Source organism: Cheilinus undulatus, linkage group 22, assembly GCF_018320785.1.
Source record: "Cheilinus undulatus linkage group 22, ASM1832078v1, whole genome shotgun sequence".
NCBI lineage: Eukaryota > Metazoa > Chordata > Actinopteri > Labriformes > Labridae > Cheilinus > Cheilinus undulatus.
In genome coordinates, this window is record NC_054886.1 from 15,361,884 (window position 1) to 15,381,307 (window position 19,424).

The following is a 19,424-nucleotide window of genomic DNA, read 5'->3' on the forward strand; positions in this document are numbered from 1 at the left end:
CTCCTTTTATGTGTCCAACTTTTCCACAGCTGTGACTTTCATTGGCAAACCTGCAGTCTTTGACCGATCGTTTTCTCCACGCATCTGTAGCATTTTCTAATGTCTGGTTGGGGCTTTAGTCATGTGTCAATGGCTTGTTCACTGACCCCGCCACTCAGTTCCATTTACCAGGTTCCTTCATCCCATGTAAATCGTCAATGTATCTGTTTGCCGCCTTCATTGCTTATGCAAAATTGAGTGGTTTTTAAAAAGTCAGTCTGTCTTCATTTATGCCACAGATCACACAATCTCTCCACACCTTTGTCAACGAATCACCAAAGTTACAGTCCTGCGCCAGCTTTCTCAGTTCTGCCACATAATCACCCACATATTACTCTGCTGCCCTCTGTTGGCACTAAGATGCAATAACATTCCACAGTCACTTCATGACACAGGAGAAGTCCCTGAATGATGGCATCCTAGCATTTAATAGAAAATCAGAAAATGAAGTAGAAAAGAGGTATCAAGGACAATTAGAGCAACAGTGTGGTGTGCAAACTGACAGACAGGCAGACCTGCTGGCAATTATGGCAGTAAGAAAAACCCGAACAAATTCTATCCACTTGTGTACACTTTTATTTCTTGTCACACACTCACCACAGATATGTACATTAACACTGTCACACAAAAATAGACTTACATTTGAGAGGCATGTCAGTCTTAAAGGCTTTCTGTTTGGTAAGTAGACTGCAAAAGCCAACTTAAAATCAATGAACAGATGACATCATAGAGTACTTTTAGTATGATAATGTCACTACAAGAAAAGTCACTTACAGTAGGTTATCAATTAACACAATGACTGACATAACTATGTATTTTCAGCACACTGAGGCCTGTATTGGTCTGAAAGCAGGAAGTTGCAGCTGATAAGGAAAGCTTGAGCACCTAGATAGCAAGAAAATGGTTATAAAAATACATTAGCCTTGTTAAAATATAGTTCTCCAAGGATAAAATAGGAAATCTGACATCTTAGGGCCTCATTTATGTATAGTGTATGTCAGAAATGGAGGAAAACAACAGAAGCCCCAGAAAGCCTGCATCCTTTTTTTTAACCACATTTCCCTGTGCCAAGTTATTTAAAGTAATTTCTTAAGATGATGAGAAATTATTTAAAAGCATTCACATCCAGAGACGCAACATACATACGTCAAAATCTTGAGAAATCCAAAATGTAGTCATAATCACGATAAATGAGACAAAATTTACCTTATTTGAAATGATAGAGGCAAAAAACATGAAGTATTTATATAAATGAGGCCTTGGATTACAGATTCAAACATTAGTCAGTGGTTTTTATTAACTAAGAGACAATATACAAACTGTCATGACTTGTGTGCATACACAATAACCATACAGGCACAAAAAAACAATCATTAACTTGTAAAGACATCCACGACACCCTGTTCCCCTTAAAGTCTAAACAATACTGGCCTTACTTCATGATACTTTGTTGATAATCATCTTGGGATAGCTTGTTGGGTCAAGTCTCCTGAGGAAATTAATCTGTAAACAACAGACTTTTAGCAAAGAGGCAAATCAGTCAGATTGAGTTTTCATGGTCCAGAGGTTCTAGGCAGTGTGTAGGGAGAAGGCAGTGGGGTGCCCTGAGACACTCGGAGATTATAGAAAGACACTACAGTACATAGTGTGTGGCAGGAGTGTTGTTACTGTCATTTCTATGGAAGCCCTGAGAGGACATGCATCTACATGTGTTACTCTGCTTTCCTAAGATAACATAAACTCTGTTGTTTTCTCGACATCTTGACTTATCTTGTATCTTGGGATATCAGTGACAAAAAGTACATTTTCTTAAGATCTTGGCTTAGATACAAAGAAATCGAAGCTTGTTTTCTCATGATAACTTATTAGGTCTTGAGAAATTAACTTATCACAGGATACCAGCATTATTAACATAAGATAAATACAAGACAGCAAGAAAAGTCCTTAACTTTACTGTTATTACAGGAAAACAAACTGTGTCCAAACCACAAACTTTTGCACTATTCATACTAAATGTAACGTCACATTTAGGATGTGGTACATTCATAGTATGCAAATGGGAGAAATCTCCAGATGTATAATAGTAGGAAACAGGAGCACAGTGGTCGCACTAGTGGTCGCATTGAGGCTCTCAGACTATCCAATAGCACAGCCAGTCAGCTAATAAGCAGCATAAATATAAAAGAAAACATTTTGTTGAGAAAATGTTACTAAATAACACTCAAAATAACTACACAGCTGTACTAATCATCAATGTTGAATTGTTTTTATAGACCAAATAGTCGCACCAAATCATGGACCAGAAATACGTAAACAAAAGTCATATTATACGCTGATGACAGGCTTTTAAGTATGTCAGAATCATTAGTGAGTATGTAGTAGTATATGTAGTAGAAGTATGTAGACAATAAAATTCATGTATGTCCACTAAGGGCTTCTATACATTACAAGGTACATATAGACACATTTTTAGAAGACAACACTGGGTTCATTTAGGGGTGGATGTTAAGTTCATCTTGCTGGTGCCTGCACTAATATTGCACTAAAATCTTATCTATTTAAATTTATGAGTCTATTTTTTATGTAAATCTCTTCTTTTTACACCCTAAATAAAGACAAAAATGATTTCAACAAGGATAGATGGCAAGCTACAAAAATACTTCTGCAGTAAAACACATTTTCACACAGGCATTCACATGTGTCGGTGTAAGGGTTTGCATTTAATCAATGCAAATGTTGTGAAATCTGTCATGTGGTGCCTACTTTATGCTCCCTAGTTCAAACAGACTATTCGTGTGTAGTGTCCATAACTCTAAGATTGCAAAACAGACACCTTTTCTTGTCGTATCCGTGAACATCTAAAACTCCTTTAAAGTACGAGGATTAAACTTCAATGCATGCAGTTCAATACAGAGCTGCAATGGCATTAAATTCAGAAAATATTCTAATTAAGGCAATTAAAAAGAACTGTGCACCTGTCATGGATGCAAAGTACAGCTTCAAGAGTAAAAACAAAAGGCCCAAATGTAAATGATGCTGAATAGAAAAAAGACTATCAACAAAACTATAATTAACATATTTAGACTAAAATAACAATGATACCAAAAAAAATCACAATTACATATTTTTTATATAAAAAAAGAAGAACATCTCGGAATCACTGACACCTTTAAAAACAAAACATAGTACTTAGTGTACTTCAAACACATGAAATGACTTGATCTGAATTAGATTTTCTGCCTCCACCAATCAAAACACAGCTTTGGTGTTGAAGAGATGTAAAGTTTCACAACAAAAGCATAAAACAAAAGAAGAAAAAATAAATGTGTAGCTATCACAGTACAGTAAGAGTCCTTAGATTTAAAAAAAAGAACTAAAAAAGGCATCGCTCTTACAGTAGGAGTGTGCAGGGAGTGTGTGGAGGGAGAAAGTTGATGATGGTTAAATGTATCAGAGGATTTTGAAGCTGCTACCGTTTTTATTGCACGTTTGATAGTCCTCAAAGAGAAACATTTGAGGTCATATTACTCTAAACATCTACTTACTATTTTGGCACAGAAGTTGATTGATAAGAAGCTAAAATCCAAAGAAAGAACGTCAAAGAAAAAGACTTGATCAACAATCCACTTCGATATGTTTACAGGTGTTTTGAGAGTGTGTGCTCGCACCCACAGGTGCGTCTGAGCATGTCTGTTTATTTTGAAGGCAGGTGGGAGATGAAGGACGTTTTAGCAGTCTGCTGATTTGTGGTTTTCTCCGTCCTCCTTGGACAGAGGAGACCTGGCTTCCTTCATTTCCTCTCCTTCTTCAGTGCTCCCGCCGCCATTCCCCTCGTCCGGGTAAACCACCACACAGAATTTCTGACCCAGGTATGTCATTTTATCTGAAAAGAGAAAGGAAATGCTTTATGACACAGGAAGAGGCAGATATACAAGCTAAATTTGTCATAATGTTTAATACTTCCTATACTTTTTGATACCACGTGTTTTAAAATGACAATCTCTGGAAAACCAGAGTTTAAAGAGACGGCATCTCCTGTATCAAATTCAGCTCACGAGTGCCATTTTTATGTTACGCAAACATAGCTCTCAGTATTCGAGCAATTAAGAGAGTGTCAGGAGTTTGGTTCCTTTTTATTATTTTGAATAAGAAAGTGTCCAACATTAAGGATCTATTTTTGTTGCCATATTATTGAAATAGGCATCTACAGGCATCTACACCAATTCTTGCCACTTTCTGCCAACAGTTGCCTCTGTTGACCCATTCTCAGCATTATTAACCACTTCTCATGGATACACATACCCATTTTTGGCAATTTCAAGTGTTGTTGAGCCAATTTTGCTGCTTTAAACCCATTTCTGTCACTTTCTGCCTATTTTTGCCTCCTTTATCCCATTTTTGCCACTTTGAACCCATTTTCCCATTTTTTAGTCCCATTTCGAGACCTTTTCCATCCATATTTGCCAATTTAAACCCAGTCCTTCCACTTTTTAATCTAGTATCACCACTTTTTGTGATGATTTCTGCCACTTTTAAGCTATTATGCTACTGTTAACCTCTATAGCCATTCTTCATACCTGTTTTTGCCAGTTTTCACCATTTTTCTGCCCCTTTTATCTATTTTTGCCACCTGTAACCATTTCTGCTACTTTTAGAATCTCATTTCACCACCTTTCCCACGATTTTTAACCCATTTTAATTATGTTTTTAGAAAGAGAAGTTTTCATTCTTCAGAGGGCTATTTACTAGGGCAGTAATTAATCAAAAATCTATTTATTGCTTTGATAAAAAGTGGTTATTATTCATTAAAAATAATTAAATGTGGTTACCACAGCGTAACTTTACAGTGGACCATGATTTGCTGACTCCATGGGCCCCAAGTCTGGCTGGGCCCAGAAAGCTCTCCCCTTTATCCCATCTTATGGGTGGCCTTGATTGATAAAGTTTTGCGTAACTTGCATCAAAAATTGAAAAATATGGCATACACACATCCTGTAACAATACAAAAAATAACTATGACATTTAAAGGATCTCCACTCAATCTTTAACACACATAAAATAAGACAGATAATTAATAGCCCAAATCTTGTAAAATAAGTACCACAGAGTAAACTTCTCATAATAATACCATATGAAAAATGTCAAATTTACTTCATCCAAAATAACCATTCCAGCATGATAAGTACTTACCAACAAAGGCATCGAAGCATTGTGGCTTGTTGTCCCAGTAGACTCCCAGGAAATAGACGGGGACACCGGTTAACATGATGGCTAGGCCGATACCACACACAACGGGCTCAGAGTAAAGGGAGAAGATGAGCAGGAAGGCCCAGAAGATGAGGTAAATAACCGGCCAGATCAGGCTGATCTGAAAGAGGACAGAAAGCAACAACTTTTAAACTCATATAACAACAATAACATGAAAATGGGGCAGAATCATTACAGTTAAATTCTTGTTAGCCTTTTTATTGTTGTCAGATTTAGACCACTAGAGGGCAGCACTGTAGTATTTATAAGTAAATGGCGGCTTTTTAATCAGAATTACTGAATATTCGAATTTTATTAGCTCCACTTTGTTTTTTTCAATAACTTTAAAAAGAATATTGTGCAATAGAAGGCATAATGTTGTTCTTCAAGGAATGGAAAACAACCTAAAAACAAAAATGTAAAATTTTGCATTTCTTATGTATGCATGAAAAGTGTATTTCTTTATTCCTTTTTTAATATTTTTTTTTTCATTTCCCAAAAATACCACTGACTCATAACTACTGTACAAGTAAATCAATAAGTCATGAAAAAATATGGATAAATGATGTGCAAAATATGCCAAAAGCCACAAAATATGGCAGTTCTACACTCAAATCAAGCAGCAGAACTATGATATATGTCTTTGTCCTTAGTAACCTGTCAGATAGACGTGTAAAAATGGCGGTAAAATAGTAAAACATGCTGTAAACTGACCTTGATTGGTCGGTGCATGTCCGGCTGTTTAAAACGCAGCACAATCTGCCCGGTGACAGTGACTCCATAGAAGAGGTAGTTGATGAAGCCCACATAGTTGATGAGAGTGTACATGTCGCTGGTGCACAGCATGAGCAGGGTGGACAGGCACTGAGGGGGAGGAAGTAGAGGTTGCTCAGACACAGGGTGATACAAAGGCTGAAAACAGACTTAGGGGACATGAAAAAGGATCTTTAAAGTGTCATGCAGGGAGCAGCACTCACTGTGAAGAGTAGAGCAGGGATGGGAGTGCAGCGTTTAACGTGAATCATGGCCAGGAGGCTTGGGAGGTGGCCTTCTCTGGCTCCAGCAAAGAACAATCTGTTGGAGACAAGTGACATTCCGTTAATCCTTTCATCTTTTATATAATCTTTTTTCCAGCAATATTTAAGGCAACACAAGAGCCATTGTCAGAATTTTTCATTAAGATGTGACCTTTTTTTGTTTATCTTTTTATTTTTGCAAATATCAACTCACCGTGAAGAGGTGAAGAGGGATCCATTGACTCCTCCGAAGGTGGAGAGAGCCACGGAGATGGGCATGATCCACGCCATGACTCCCAGCAGCTTCTCTCCAAACGTCTGAGGTGGAGGACAGAGGTAAGAGGGTTAGACTCTGTCATGCTTTAATGCATTTATTACTCCTAAAGACATTGAATAGGTACAAAATGTATCAGATAGCATGTTTGATGAGTGCAGGGGTTGTCACTAGGTGGCACCAGAGTCATTCTTTCAAAGTCTGTGTTGATGACGGCATACTCACCACAGCAACAGCGTTTGAGGCGAGCAGTTCCTGAGGGCTCATTGCTGTGACATAGGCGATGTTGGCGAAGACGTAAACAAAGGTGACGAGGGGGATGGAGATGAAGATGGCTCGGGGGAGGTTCCTGGAGACGAAAAAAGAAAAGTCAAATTTAAGAGACAAAGAAAGGAACATTTCAGAACAGAAATTAAAACTTGCATCTTAGGGAGGGTGTGCAAATGGAAATCAAGGCTATTAAAAACGAATGTTTAGAAGGGAATTAAAAACAAATATTTCCAGTCATTAACGGAATAAAAGAGGGAACTCCTCCCATGCTAAGCTAAATAAATTTCAGAAGTCTTTAACAGAAGGATCAGGGATTAAACTGGGAAGCTGTGTCGGTATGCAAGCAAGCAGCTTTAAAATCAGTCAGCCAGAGCTGTGGGAAGGCGGATTTCTAACCACAATCATTCCTAGGAAGTAATTTTTCTTACACATAGGGGTCCACCAGCTCCTCCGTGACGTAGTTAAGGAAGTTCCAGCCTCCGTAGGCGAAGGAGCCTTGTAGAAAGGCTAAAGCTATAAGACCAACATCGTACTCCTGGAAGGGCTCAAAGGCGTTGGCTGGCTCCAACCAGTAGTACTCTCCTATACGTGGAGAGAGAAAAAAGTGAAAGATTAAGGGGAGTTTAAACTCATTAGAGAGCTTTACATTGACAAATTTGGTCAGGTTTTCTAACATAGTAGGTCATCTTTGTTTTTGTTGAAGTTGTTTGTGCTCTGAGGGTAAACAAACTGGTTTCCACTAGAGTCTGGGCTTCCTCCAGCTGGAAACCATCTTCTTAAAGAGCCCACATGTGTAAAACAGGTTGTAAAAGTCATTCTGTAAATCCATGTTATGTGACTTATTTGAAAAATCCCCTGAGAAATCTGCTTGGTTTCTTTATCCTTTATTGTAGTTTTTTCCCTTTAAATCCTGTCTCAATGCGCATTTTCAGAGTTAATGCTTTCCCCTCATATATAACCTCAAGTTTCTATGTGAATCAGCCACTAAACTCCTCATTAACCTTGAAATACACTGAAATTCCCTTGTTGATATAGAGGACCAACTCTTTGTGGCCCCTGAAACAACTGACCCTCAGCCTTGTTGTGACAGTGCACCCACACAGGCGTGCTGATATCAGAAATACAAGGGCCCCCCTCAGCAACTCAATGACCCGGAGATGTCCCCAGTGACCGCGTTATGAATTTTCCCGCCATAGACACAGGAACCAGCAGACAATCCTTACCTTTGCAGATCTGCACGATGCCCATGATGATAATGAGGGCCAGAGCCAGGAGCTTGCCAGCGGTGAAAATGTCCTGCACCCTGGTGGCCCACCTCACACTGGAGCAGTTCACCCAGGTCAGCAGTACTAGAGACAAAAGATAAAACAGATGGTTTTATTCCTCAAAATTAAATTTTTCCATCAAGTTTTCTCTCAAGTATCTTTGAGATACATACAATTTTAGCCTGAAGTACTGATATCTCTGAAAGTTTGCACGTTTGAATTCTAATCGATTGCCCAATGGGAGTTTGTGCCAACAGGTTAGGAAATGATTGTAGTGTCGAGTGAGATTAAAGGTTTATGTGCTCAGTGTTTTATTGTGGTGGATGAACTGTCCTTGTATTGTCTGTTACTGTTGATCATTTCCTAAGACAAGAAGGAATTATGAAAGTGGTAACTGTCACTGCATGTCACTCCTGTCACTCCTCAGATGTGAGAATTCAGGTAAAAGGTTTCCATGTTTTCTCCATGGAGAGAGAGTTGATCTATGGTGAGTAGATAGAGAGATTAAAAGCTGAATACATAACGTGACGTGTCTGAACACTGAACGTCCGCAGTGACCTTTGACTTCGCTGCTGCATCATCGCATTGAACTTCACTCGTTATCTCACACACCTTGTATCTTTATGAAGTTATCTCTTGCCTGAGCTTCTGCAGGTAGCTGATATTAACACATGCACCACTAACTGTTCAAATGACTCTGGTTATCCTATTTATGTAATGTAAACATAAAAACAATAAGGTGTAAAAGTTTATACACTATTACGCTACTTTATGCTATGTTTGATAAAGCCAGACCCATTTTAGAAGTAGGTAAGTGAACTGTCGCTCACTTTAGCTTTGAACAAAGCTAATGTAGCTACATTGGATTAAGTAGTAATGTTAACTATGTAGCTAGCGTAGCTACATTAGACTTGGCTAAAGTTATTACAGCTAAAGCAAGCCCATGTTAGCGTAACTACTTCTTAAATTATACATAGTTTAATCCTTGATTAGACTGCTATGAAATGTTGGTCAGTCTATAATGTTTGCAATGTGATTATTTTATGAATGTAACTTCCAGATTTTGTTTGAATAAAGTTAAAAAAAAAAAAAAAAAATTAAAAACTGGAAATACATTGTCCCAGCTAACTGGTTTCAGGTCTGTGGTCTACAACCAGACTCTGCAGATTGTTTTACCTTTAGGCCTCTGCTAATTTCCAACCATATTAAAAAGGGAAAGGAATTGAAATCCATGAATATTGAATTTCCCTTCAGGGATAAATAAAGTTCTTGTATTGTATTGTATTGTATTGGGTGCAGATGGTCTAGTGGTCACATCCAGCCTGTGGTTCTTTCATTGCATTGCACCCTCTTGTCCTTATTTCCGACTATCTACTTTTCTATCTCTACAATAAAGGCAAAAAACACCCAAATAAATCTGTTGATATTTTAGTTTGTAGATCATCAGAATGTACTTTTTTGATCATATACGGTACTGGATATTACACACTAGTTTGACACCATTTGAACACAGGCTGCAATTTAATTTAATGCATTTTGTAAGGTTGTTTAACCTCTTTGGTATTCGTAATAATGTTTTCAACCACACCCCCCTCATCAAGTCTGAATAAAGCACCAGAACATATTTAGAATGCATCTGAACCCAAGGCATACTTTACAGGGATAAAGTTAATGGATTTGATCCGTACTGCTGGGTGCAACAGGCCAGTGAGTTCAAGCCAATGGGGTGCCATTAAGTAATTGGCCTGTTTGACTCATATTAAATAACTCTGAGCTGATCTGTGGGGAGCACATAAACAGACGAGCTGTGGCTGTTGTGCAGATGTTTTTGATTCCGTGTGTGGGTGTTTCAATGGGGCTGCGGAGGGAAAAGTTGCAACTTTAAAACTTCCTCTGCAAAAAGACCTACAACAGTAGACGTAGAAGGGCTGTTTTGAGGGGAGAGTGACCAGGCCATATGGGTCATGTTATCACACTGTGGAGCTGCTAGCCCCGTCTACATGGGAATCAAAATTTTTACTTTAAATTTAGATCAATTCCATTTTCCTCCAGAGGTATGAAAACTAATACCAGGTTAATTTTAGGCTAAAACCAGCTGCCTTAGCTTTAGCTTAGCTGAGTTTAGTTAGACACTTAGCATGACAGGAAAAAGTGGAAATGTTAGCACCAACTTTTTAAACTGTGACAAACTCTGTGCAGCAGCACCTCTAAACTTAACAAGTTTACAAGTCTAATCTGATATAATTTGCACATCAAGTGTCAAAACACCAATGTGTCATTTTATGTTTGCTGCCATCTACACAACTATGGTGTTGAAAGGTTGATTTGTTTTAACCTTCGACAAAAGCATGCTAATTCAATGCTGTGCTAGTGATAGCCAAGGCTGGAGGCTTAGTTTTTATGTGGTCAGTCCATCTATCTATCTGTATGGGCCATTCTGCAAGAACTCTGATGGACTTTGTTCTGCGCAAAATGATTACGTTTTTGAGGTTAAATGTCACAGTAATTGGGGCTCATGTTCACTTTTTGCTTCTGAATGTGATACCTCGAATGCTTCGAGGGACCCTCTTCAAGTGTTTCTTAAATGCCCACTGTGATTTAAGGTTAAACTGATTAGGTTTTGGATGTCACAGGACAAAGGTCAACATTATTAGGCCTCCTGTTACTGTCAAAGAGATATCTAAGGCAGCTTTTGAGAGATTTTTTTCAAACTTATCTCAGACGTCCACTCTGACCAAAAGTTGAAGTAATTAGATTTTTGTGGTCAAAGTCATTGGGCCTCATGTTAATCCCCTGCTTATAAGGTTAAACAAATGTATACAAATCATACTTCCACAGAAACTACCCTCTTCTTAAACCCACTGCTGACACGAGTGAAGACACATGCAAAAAAGAAAAACAGGAAACAAGACAGAACGCTCAAGCAGCTCAGATTATGATTTGGTTTCACAGAGGCACAGTTACCTAACCTACAACTGGCTGGAACAACTGCACCTTAAATCTCTTAACCACCACAAAAAAAAAACAAAAACAAAAAAAAAAACCCGTGTCCTTTCTAACCCTCTGATTTGACTGACAGGCTCCGAGTAAACACCTGGCGACACATTCTAAGAAACTCAAGAGCCACAGGGCCATTCAGCTGTCGGTAAGCTGAGTATACAAAATGTGTGAGGAAACTTGCTGAGTTAACTATGAGCCTGCTGGAAAAAACATGACTGAGTTATGACCTCGCCCTTTGCCATCTGTAGGAAGAGACGGACCCCTGGGAGACACCCCCCCACACACACCCCCACCCCAATCAGCTAATGCAAGCCCACATGTTTTTGTAACTGTGCACCTTGGAAAACCTTTGCAGATGAAATAAACCCGGCTAGGAACTGGCAGCATTTGGTATCGCTGTCAAGAAATCTTACTATGATTTAAATGCACAAGGTTATATCCGGCATGCGATTATATAATATTCCGCAAGGAGATAAATTTAGGAAACCACAGACACAGATAAACAAGGATGACATCAGAGTTGTGGGGCAACAGGTTCCCTCTCATCTACTTTTCACCTGAACAACAACACCAAAGCAAGAATAAAAATATATCCAAAAAAAAGACAGGTTATCTGCCTGACAACATGTTAGACACTAGCATAGAAAAACAAACTTCTCAGTTGCAAAGCCAGTCAGAGTCATTCCACAAAAAAAAAAAAAAAAAAAAAAAAAAATTAATAAAATTTAAAAAAGGTATGTAGAACTAATGGCAGATCTGAGCATACTCTGCCTCTGGGCATTCATGGAAGTGGGACAATGAGGAAGCAGGTAACTAAATGTAGGTCAAAGCGTGTCTCAAAAAAAAAAAAAAAAAAAAAAAAAAAAAAAGTTACAAAGCCTCCAGGGCCGTGCCATCTTGTAAATGTCAATGCCTCATCTGCCAAGGAGGGTGTGTTTTTCATTCCTCTTGATTGCACGATGCCTTCAAAAGCACACCACCAAATTAAAAAATTAGTCAGAAATAGGTCGTGCTCTTGGGCTCAAACTACAACATACTGTACACTGGTATTTAATGTGTTGTTTATTCTACATATAGTGCCTATAAAATATATTTACCCCCTTGGATGTTTTACTCATTTACTGATTTAATGAACAAATTATGGTCGATGTAATATGTTTTTTTTTGGGGGGGGGGCAAAATATTACAAAAAAATCTCCTCAGTTTCAAAGTGAAAACGGATTTCTACAACACAATGTCAATTAAATAATTAAAAAGTAACTGCATAAATACTCACACCCTTTAAAGTGACTGATCTAATTTACCACTGGTTATCAGTATTCCTGGCTACCATTACACCATGAAGACAAAAGAACACTCCAAGCATCTCAGAGAAAGATTATTGAAAAGTGTAAGTCACAGGATGGATACCAAAAAATGTCCAAGGAACTTAACATCTCCTTGTGTTCAGTTAAATTTATGTCTAAATCACCCTAGATGAGGCCATCCTCACAAACTGAGTGACTGTGCAAGAAGGAGACTAGTGAGAGAGGCCACCGAGACACCCATGACTACCCTGAGGGAGTTACAAGCTTCAACAGCTGAGATGGGAGAGAGTGTGAATACTTTTTATAGGCACTGTAAATATCATCAGCAGATAGATATATAATTTTAAAAGCTTTTGGGTATGGTTAACTGCAAGGCTAACTGCAGCAAGATCAGATGATTCGTCAAATCTGCTGGAATGTTTTTGAAAAATCTTACCCGACTGACCAACTTAACTTGTTTGTCAGCAGAGCTGAAGTATAGTTGATCCCTTGGTTCACTGAGGACAAACTTGTTATTGTGCATTGCTTCTTAATGTAGGGATTCCATGCTGTAAAACCTAACAGGAAGGCCAACAGAGGCTACCTCGGGAAAACATCATCAGTAAAGAATAGTTATTTAAGTTTCTAAACATTTAAAATTGATTATCTTGTGTTCAATAAGCACAGTTTGTCAGTAGTTGTTATTGTTATAAATCATTAACTGAACATTTGGCCTGGCAACTTTTGCAAATCAACCGAAACTATAATCTTATAAATGATACTGTCTTACCCTATATCTGGGGTAAAAATATGCTGTTATATCTAAAAACTCATAATATAACCAGGCTTTATTTCAAGAACTCTTTGGGTAATATATGGTGTTCCACATGGCTCCATTTTGGAACCACTGTTACTTTTACTTTATATTTGATGGAAGATTTTGAAGATGCCTCAAGTTCTAGACACTTTGATTAATGACTTTCTTCAGTAGCCCTGGATTTGTTGACCTGTGCCATTATCTTCTGATTATGATGAATAAAATATAGATATAGAAGAAAATAATACACACTTTCCTACAGTGACTACTTTTCTAGTTTGACTGTGGAAAAAAAGAAAAAAGCTAACTTTTTCCCTTACTTAAACAAGAATTCAGTAAAAAAAAATCTAAAAACCTTTAAGGACAACCCCATTCAGCAACTATTAGAAGAACATGATGTTAGAAAACCATCTGTACTCTTTATAAACCATTCAAAACAAGAAAAGGTCTTCACTATTGCTTTGGCTACAAGCAGTGACTGCAGAACACCTTAAAAAATCTTAAAGTGACATGTTATTTGACAGGTTATATCAGGGAACAGTGTTTATTTGTAATCCCCCTCAAGCTTAGCACTCACACACACACACAATACACACAGTCTTCTCCTCTGTCTGAAGACTACCTGCAGTATTTGGCCTGAGTGTGTGAACTTTGTCGAAGGATTCAAATCAACTACTGTCATGTCAGCGGCAACACATTTATCCATTCATCTTTCCACACATCCATTGCTCAGAGCTTCTTAGCTAACTCTTATTGTCCTCAGTTTCATGACTGAGGGTTAAAAAGCAGAAGGTAGAGAGAAACTGGGTGAGAGTGAGACATAAACTGGATAAATCCAGTCAGACTGCTTGAAATTACTTTAATAGTGTTAATTATGCAACCAACAAAGCTATGCTGCAGCAGTGGAGCATGGGCTACTGAGATTACCTCACAATGTTCAGTACAGCATGTTAGCTAGTAAGAATATCTTTCCATCAACAAGTGTCTCTGCATTTAAACTGTGGCTATGTCTTTATACTTTTTAAACCAGTCTTGGCTTCAAAATTTAACAGGTCTGAACAAGTACTCCACTATTGCTCTATTTCTTCAGGCCATATGGGTCGTGTTATCACACTGTGGAGCTGTTAGCCCGTCTACATGGGAATCAAAATTTTTACTTTAAATTTAGATCAATTCCATTTTCCTCCAGAGGTATGAAAACTAATACCAGGTTAATTTTAGGCAAAAACCAGCTGCCTTAGCTTTAGCTTAGCTGAGTTTAGTTAGACACTTAGCATGACAGGAAATAGTGGAAATGTTAGCACCAACTTTTTAAACTGTGACAAACCCTGTGCAGCAGCACCTCTAAACTTAACAAGTTTACAAGTCTAATCTGATATAATTTGCATACCAAGTGTCAAAACACCACTGTGTCATTTTATGTTTGCTGCCATCTACACAACTATGAGTGTAGTTTGTCTATGAACATGTTTTGTGTCTTGAACAATTAAGACATACTGAGATAATTCATGGACTTAGATGGTGTTTAAAGGTTGATTTGTTTTAACCTTCGACAAAAGCATGCTAATTCAATGCTGTGCTAGTAATAGCCAAGGCTGGAGGCTTAGTTTTTATGTGATCAGTCCATCTATCTATCTGTATGGGCCATTCTGTAAGAACTCTGATGGATTTTCTTCTGTGATTACATTTTTGAGGTTTGCTTCGAGGGACCCTCTTCAGACGTCCACTCTGATTCAAGGTTAAACTGATATGGTTTTGGATGTCACAGGACAAAGGTCAACTTTATTAGGCCTCCTGTTACTGTCAAAGAGATATCTAAGGCAGCTTTTGAGAGATTTTTTATCTCAGACATCCACTCTGACCAAAAGTTGAAGTAATTGGATTTTTGTGGTCAAAGTCATTGGGCCTCATGTTAATCCCCTGCTTATAAGGTTAAACAAATGTATACAAATCATACTTCCACAGAAACTACCCTCTTCTTAAACCCACTGCTGTACTCTGACAGTCCACAAATTGTATACTTCAAGAAGGCAAGTAAAAAAACAGCTGGCTGTAGTTCTAATCTCATTGGGTTTCTATTGTGTTTTTTTTGAGCAAGCATAAGCTAGCCACCAACTAACATAAGTTAGCTAATTTAAACTATATGCAATGAAGTGGTACTTGAATTGGTATTTCTTTTAAAAATTCAAATTGTTACTCTGCTCAGACTATTCTTTAGTCATTTAACCTAAGAGAAAGTTTTGTTAAAGCAAATGATTTGGCTCAAACAAAAGTAGAGGAAGGTATGCTTTGGTAGATATGAGCTATAGTTTATGACTTGTTAAAATTCCTGTAATGAGAGCTGCTGCCATGGTCGTGACACAAAAAAACTGTGGTCAAACAAGTGTTGCACACAATAAGCCCACAGTATTTTCTCGCTTATGTTGACTTGCATTATGTGTCTAGCACAGTTGGGGGAGACATCTTCAAAACTGAAAGTGCTGCAGTTGAATAAGTTTAAGCACTGTTAATCTGGACACAGACTTATCCGAATGTGTTACTCACAGAGGCAGACAGCAGCCAGAAGACGCAGACCATTCTCCGGAGGGAAGCAGGTGGGGAACAGAGGCTGCAGTACGTAGTTAGAAAATGTCAGTGCTATAACGGCCTGGTTAGTCGGGTAGATCACCAACACAGCGATCCAGAGACGCAGGAACCTGCATGCAAAATGGATAAAAATTAAACATTTAAAACAAAGAAAAAACTACTTAGATATAAACTTTCATAGATTTTTGTTGTCTTAAGTTTAAGTTTTATAACTTTCTGTGATTACATTAGTTATTTGAACATATCACATTGGACATTTTACTACATTTTGAGATTTAAGCCAAAGAATTTCAGCAGACAAAACTGTTAACAGTTTGAGACAATTAAATTCTGTGAAAGCCTCGGGACAAAGCGCGGGAAACCCCATTCTGTTAAAAGTTGACTGAAATAGAAACTTGATCTAAAAAGATGACTGCTATCATTTACCAGAGTTTCACTTCTGTCATGGTATACCCTGTGAAGTTAGGAGGATCTGTGATTCACCACAGAAGTTTGCTTTATGTCAGAAAAGTACAGAAATCCTGAGGGGCAACCAAGAAAATAAAAATATGATGATATTTGTCTTGTTGAATGACTTGAGAACAAGCTTTATGCTGTAAAGGAGTAGGCTAGGGTGGAGGAGGTTGAGCTTTGCCAGCAGCAGCGGCATAATGCATCAGCTTTAATACAAGTAGAGATTAGTGAGAAGCACATAGTATTTGAATGCACCACTGTGTTGAGAGGAAGAACTGTGATTGGCTGTGGGAGCTGGGAGGTGATAATTGGTATCAGCTGGCCGTCAGCTGATCATGGCTGGGCGCATGACTATTGTGTCCTGCATGGAGTAACACTAAGCTTCTTTTTTGCTTCTCAGCAGAAAACCCTTTGAAGATATATTTAGACAAGGCCATTTAAAAAAGAAAACTGCACAATGAACTAGACTAAAGAATGTCCGTCTGGCAGATGGTTTAAATGAAGTGACTCAGGCAATCTTAATACAACAGACATAGACGAACATGATTCACCAGTATTTCAACACAAAATAACACTTGTCATCAGCTTTACTTGTATTACTCCCAATATCAAGCTTTTTTTGTGGTTTTTGGGTGGGGTAGTTGTCAGCTACTTTCTGTATTTTGGGATTTTCCTCTGCCAGAAAGATGCTTTCTTGGAGACAAGTTCATTTCAGACGACAGTATCAGAAGCCAATATTGCATTACCTCCAGACAGCTGCTGACACTGATGGATTGATTTTAATAAAGGCCCAATATTAATGCTAACAAAAAAGATTCTCAAGGAGGCAGGCTTTCAAAGTAGCACAGATGAGTCACACACTGATGACACAGACTGGCAGGAGCTAAACCAACAGATTATTACAGAGGAGGGAGAGCATGCTGGGGGTGAGGTGAGATGGAGAGCAGGATGGTTTTAGCAGCAGAGATGAAGCGAGCGGTTTTTCCATAAAATTCTCTGAAAGCTTACAGAGGGATCATTACACATGACTGTGTTGAGGGGATTGTATCTTACAGGAATGCATGTGTTTATGTTTGAAAAATGATAGCCCCGATAATGTTTGTTGAGGATTGGTTGTCCTTGTAGACAACCAATCCTCATTAGTCTGAAAAGCCATCCATTCCAGCTTTAAGAGCTCATATTTGCAAGCGCTTCCCTTTTTTCTACTTGCTTATGTTCATCCATCCGCCACATGGTGATGTTAGCATTACTGTCAATGCGGTTACTGACTTAAACACACAAGCAAACATGACACACCTCCTTGAACACACTCATAGGGATAAAAGGAGCAGAACAACAATAACAAACAGCTCTTGAATGCAGCTTATTTATCCTACACAGAGGGCACAGGGAAACGTTGAGGCCGCGACACTTCTAAAGCCGTGAACTACAAAGTCTCTAAGGGTAAAACTTCATTGATGTGTATTGATAGCTCCTGTACAAAGGGACAAAAACAATCAATGGCTGTTTTGTCTGGGTGAATTCCTCTCCCAGAATACTCTGATTATATGTATCCTTGTGATAAAACAATGGTCTAATCTGTGTTTACAGTCCTCACAAAAAAGCACAGTGTGTGAAATCTACGCTAACAAACAATATTGTTTGGAGGGAAATTACCCTAGTGAGGTTCCCAAGAGCTTACCGTAAGAGCCTATATGTTAAAGCTCACCACTTATGGATGAATGAAAGAGGGTGGTGGGCTGCAAGGAAACCCCAACCGTTAAACCCCCACAGCTGCCTGACATTTGTAACTCTTTGTGAAACTACACTGCAGTTGTGGGAATGAGAGTTTTAAAAACTTAGTCAGAGTTACTGTATGTGGGTTTGACGGGTTTATCTTCTTCTCCTATCTTGTCATGGGTGGCAGCTTGCAAGTATGCACTCCACAATGACAGTGTAAAGCTGTGAAACTGTCATAGTTTGGTTTTATTTACTATTAAAAATGACTTGGTTACCTAAAGTAGAAAGGCTGTGATATGGGCCTAAATAGGAAATACCATTTGTACATGGTCATGTTTCAAACCAGGGTACATAACATACAGTACCTTTAAAAATTGTTTTTTTTTTTCCCATCAATCATGGCCAATATTAATTTGGATTTTCTGATAAAAAATCTCTTTAATGTCAAAGTGAAAATACATTTCTACAAAATAATGTCATATAAAAATTTATAATGTAAAACAAGTGACTGCGTAAATATTCCCCACCTTCAAGTCAGTATTTAGTAGATGCATCTTTGGCTGAAACCACAGCACTGAGTCTGTGTGGATAGGTCTGAATCAGACTTGCACATCTGAACACTATAATTTTACTCCATTCTTCTTTGCAAAACAGCTCAAGCTCTGTCAGATTGCACAGTGATCAGGTATGAACACCTCTTTACAAGTCTAGTCACAAATTCTCTTTGGCTTTGACTCAGTCATTCCAGAGCATCCACCTTGTTGTCTTTAAACCATTTCTGTGAAGCTATGAAGCTAAATAAGATGGTCCTCCATTCATTTTACCCTCTACCTTTACAAGCCTTTCACTGCCAGCTGCTAAGAAGTATTCCCACATTATGATGCTGCCACCACAGTGCTTGGGGATGGTGTATTTGTGATGATGTGCGGGGTTTGCTGTCTGCCAAACATAGTGTCTTGTCTTTGTGAGGACGGCCTGATCTAACCAGATTTACATATGTGCCATATTCCTTCCATTTCTTGATGATGGGATTAACTGGGTATTTTTTTTTATTTTCAACCTTTGACTTACACTTTTGAATAACCTTTTCTCTGAGTTGCTTGGAATGTTCTTTTGCCTTCATGGTGTAATGGTGGCCAGGAATACTGTTTAACCAGTGACTTGATCTTTCAGACACAGGTGTCTTTAAACTACAATCGCCTGAGACACATTCACTGCACTCAGGCGATCCCACTTCAATTGTGGGACTACTAGCACCAATTGGCTGGACCTCTGTTGCATAAGGTCAGCCATTTAAAGGGGGTAATTATTTATGCAATCACTTTTTTACCTAACATATTTTTGTGTAAATGACATTATTTTGTTGAAATTTGTTCTCACTTTGACATTCAAGAAGTGTTTTTTTGTAATTTTATGGTTAAAAAAAAAAGTTAAATTATGTTGACAATGATT

General features: G+C 38.3%; 1 protein-coding gene across 1 annotated transcript in view; it reads right to left on the reverse strand.

Moving 5' to 3' along the window:
* Positions 1-1,310: 1,310 nt before the first annotated feature.
* slc7a8a (solute carrier family 7 member 8a) overlaps positions 1,311-19,424 on the reverse strand; it is a 28,440-nt gene continuing 10,326 nt past the window's right edge. The window contains exons 3-11 of the mRNA XM_041779481.1: positions 15,759-15,910; positions 8,070-8,195; positions 7,275-7,428; positions 6,802-6,925; positions 6,517-6,620; positions 6,264-6,360; positions 6,001-6,150; positions 5,230-5,407; positions 1,311-3,922 (exon numbers count right to left, since the gene is read on the reverse strand). Of these exons, the coding sequence (XP_041635415.1) occupies positions 3,768-3,922; positions 5,230-5,407; positions 6,001-6,150; positions 6,264-6,360; positions 6,517-6,620; positions 6,802-6,925; positions 7,275-7,428; positions 8,070-8,195; positions 15,759-15,910 (1,240 nt within the window). The 3' untranslated portion in view covers positions 1,311-3,767. The remainder of the gene's footprint in view (positions 3,923-5,229; positions 5,408-6,000; positions 6,151-6,263; positions 6,361-6,516; positions 6,621-6,801; positions 6,926-7,274; positions 7,429-8,069; positions 8,196-15,758; positions 15,911-19,424) is intronic.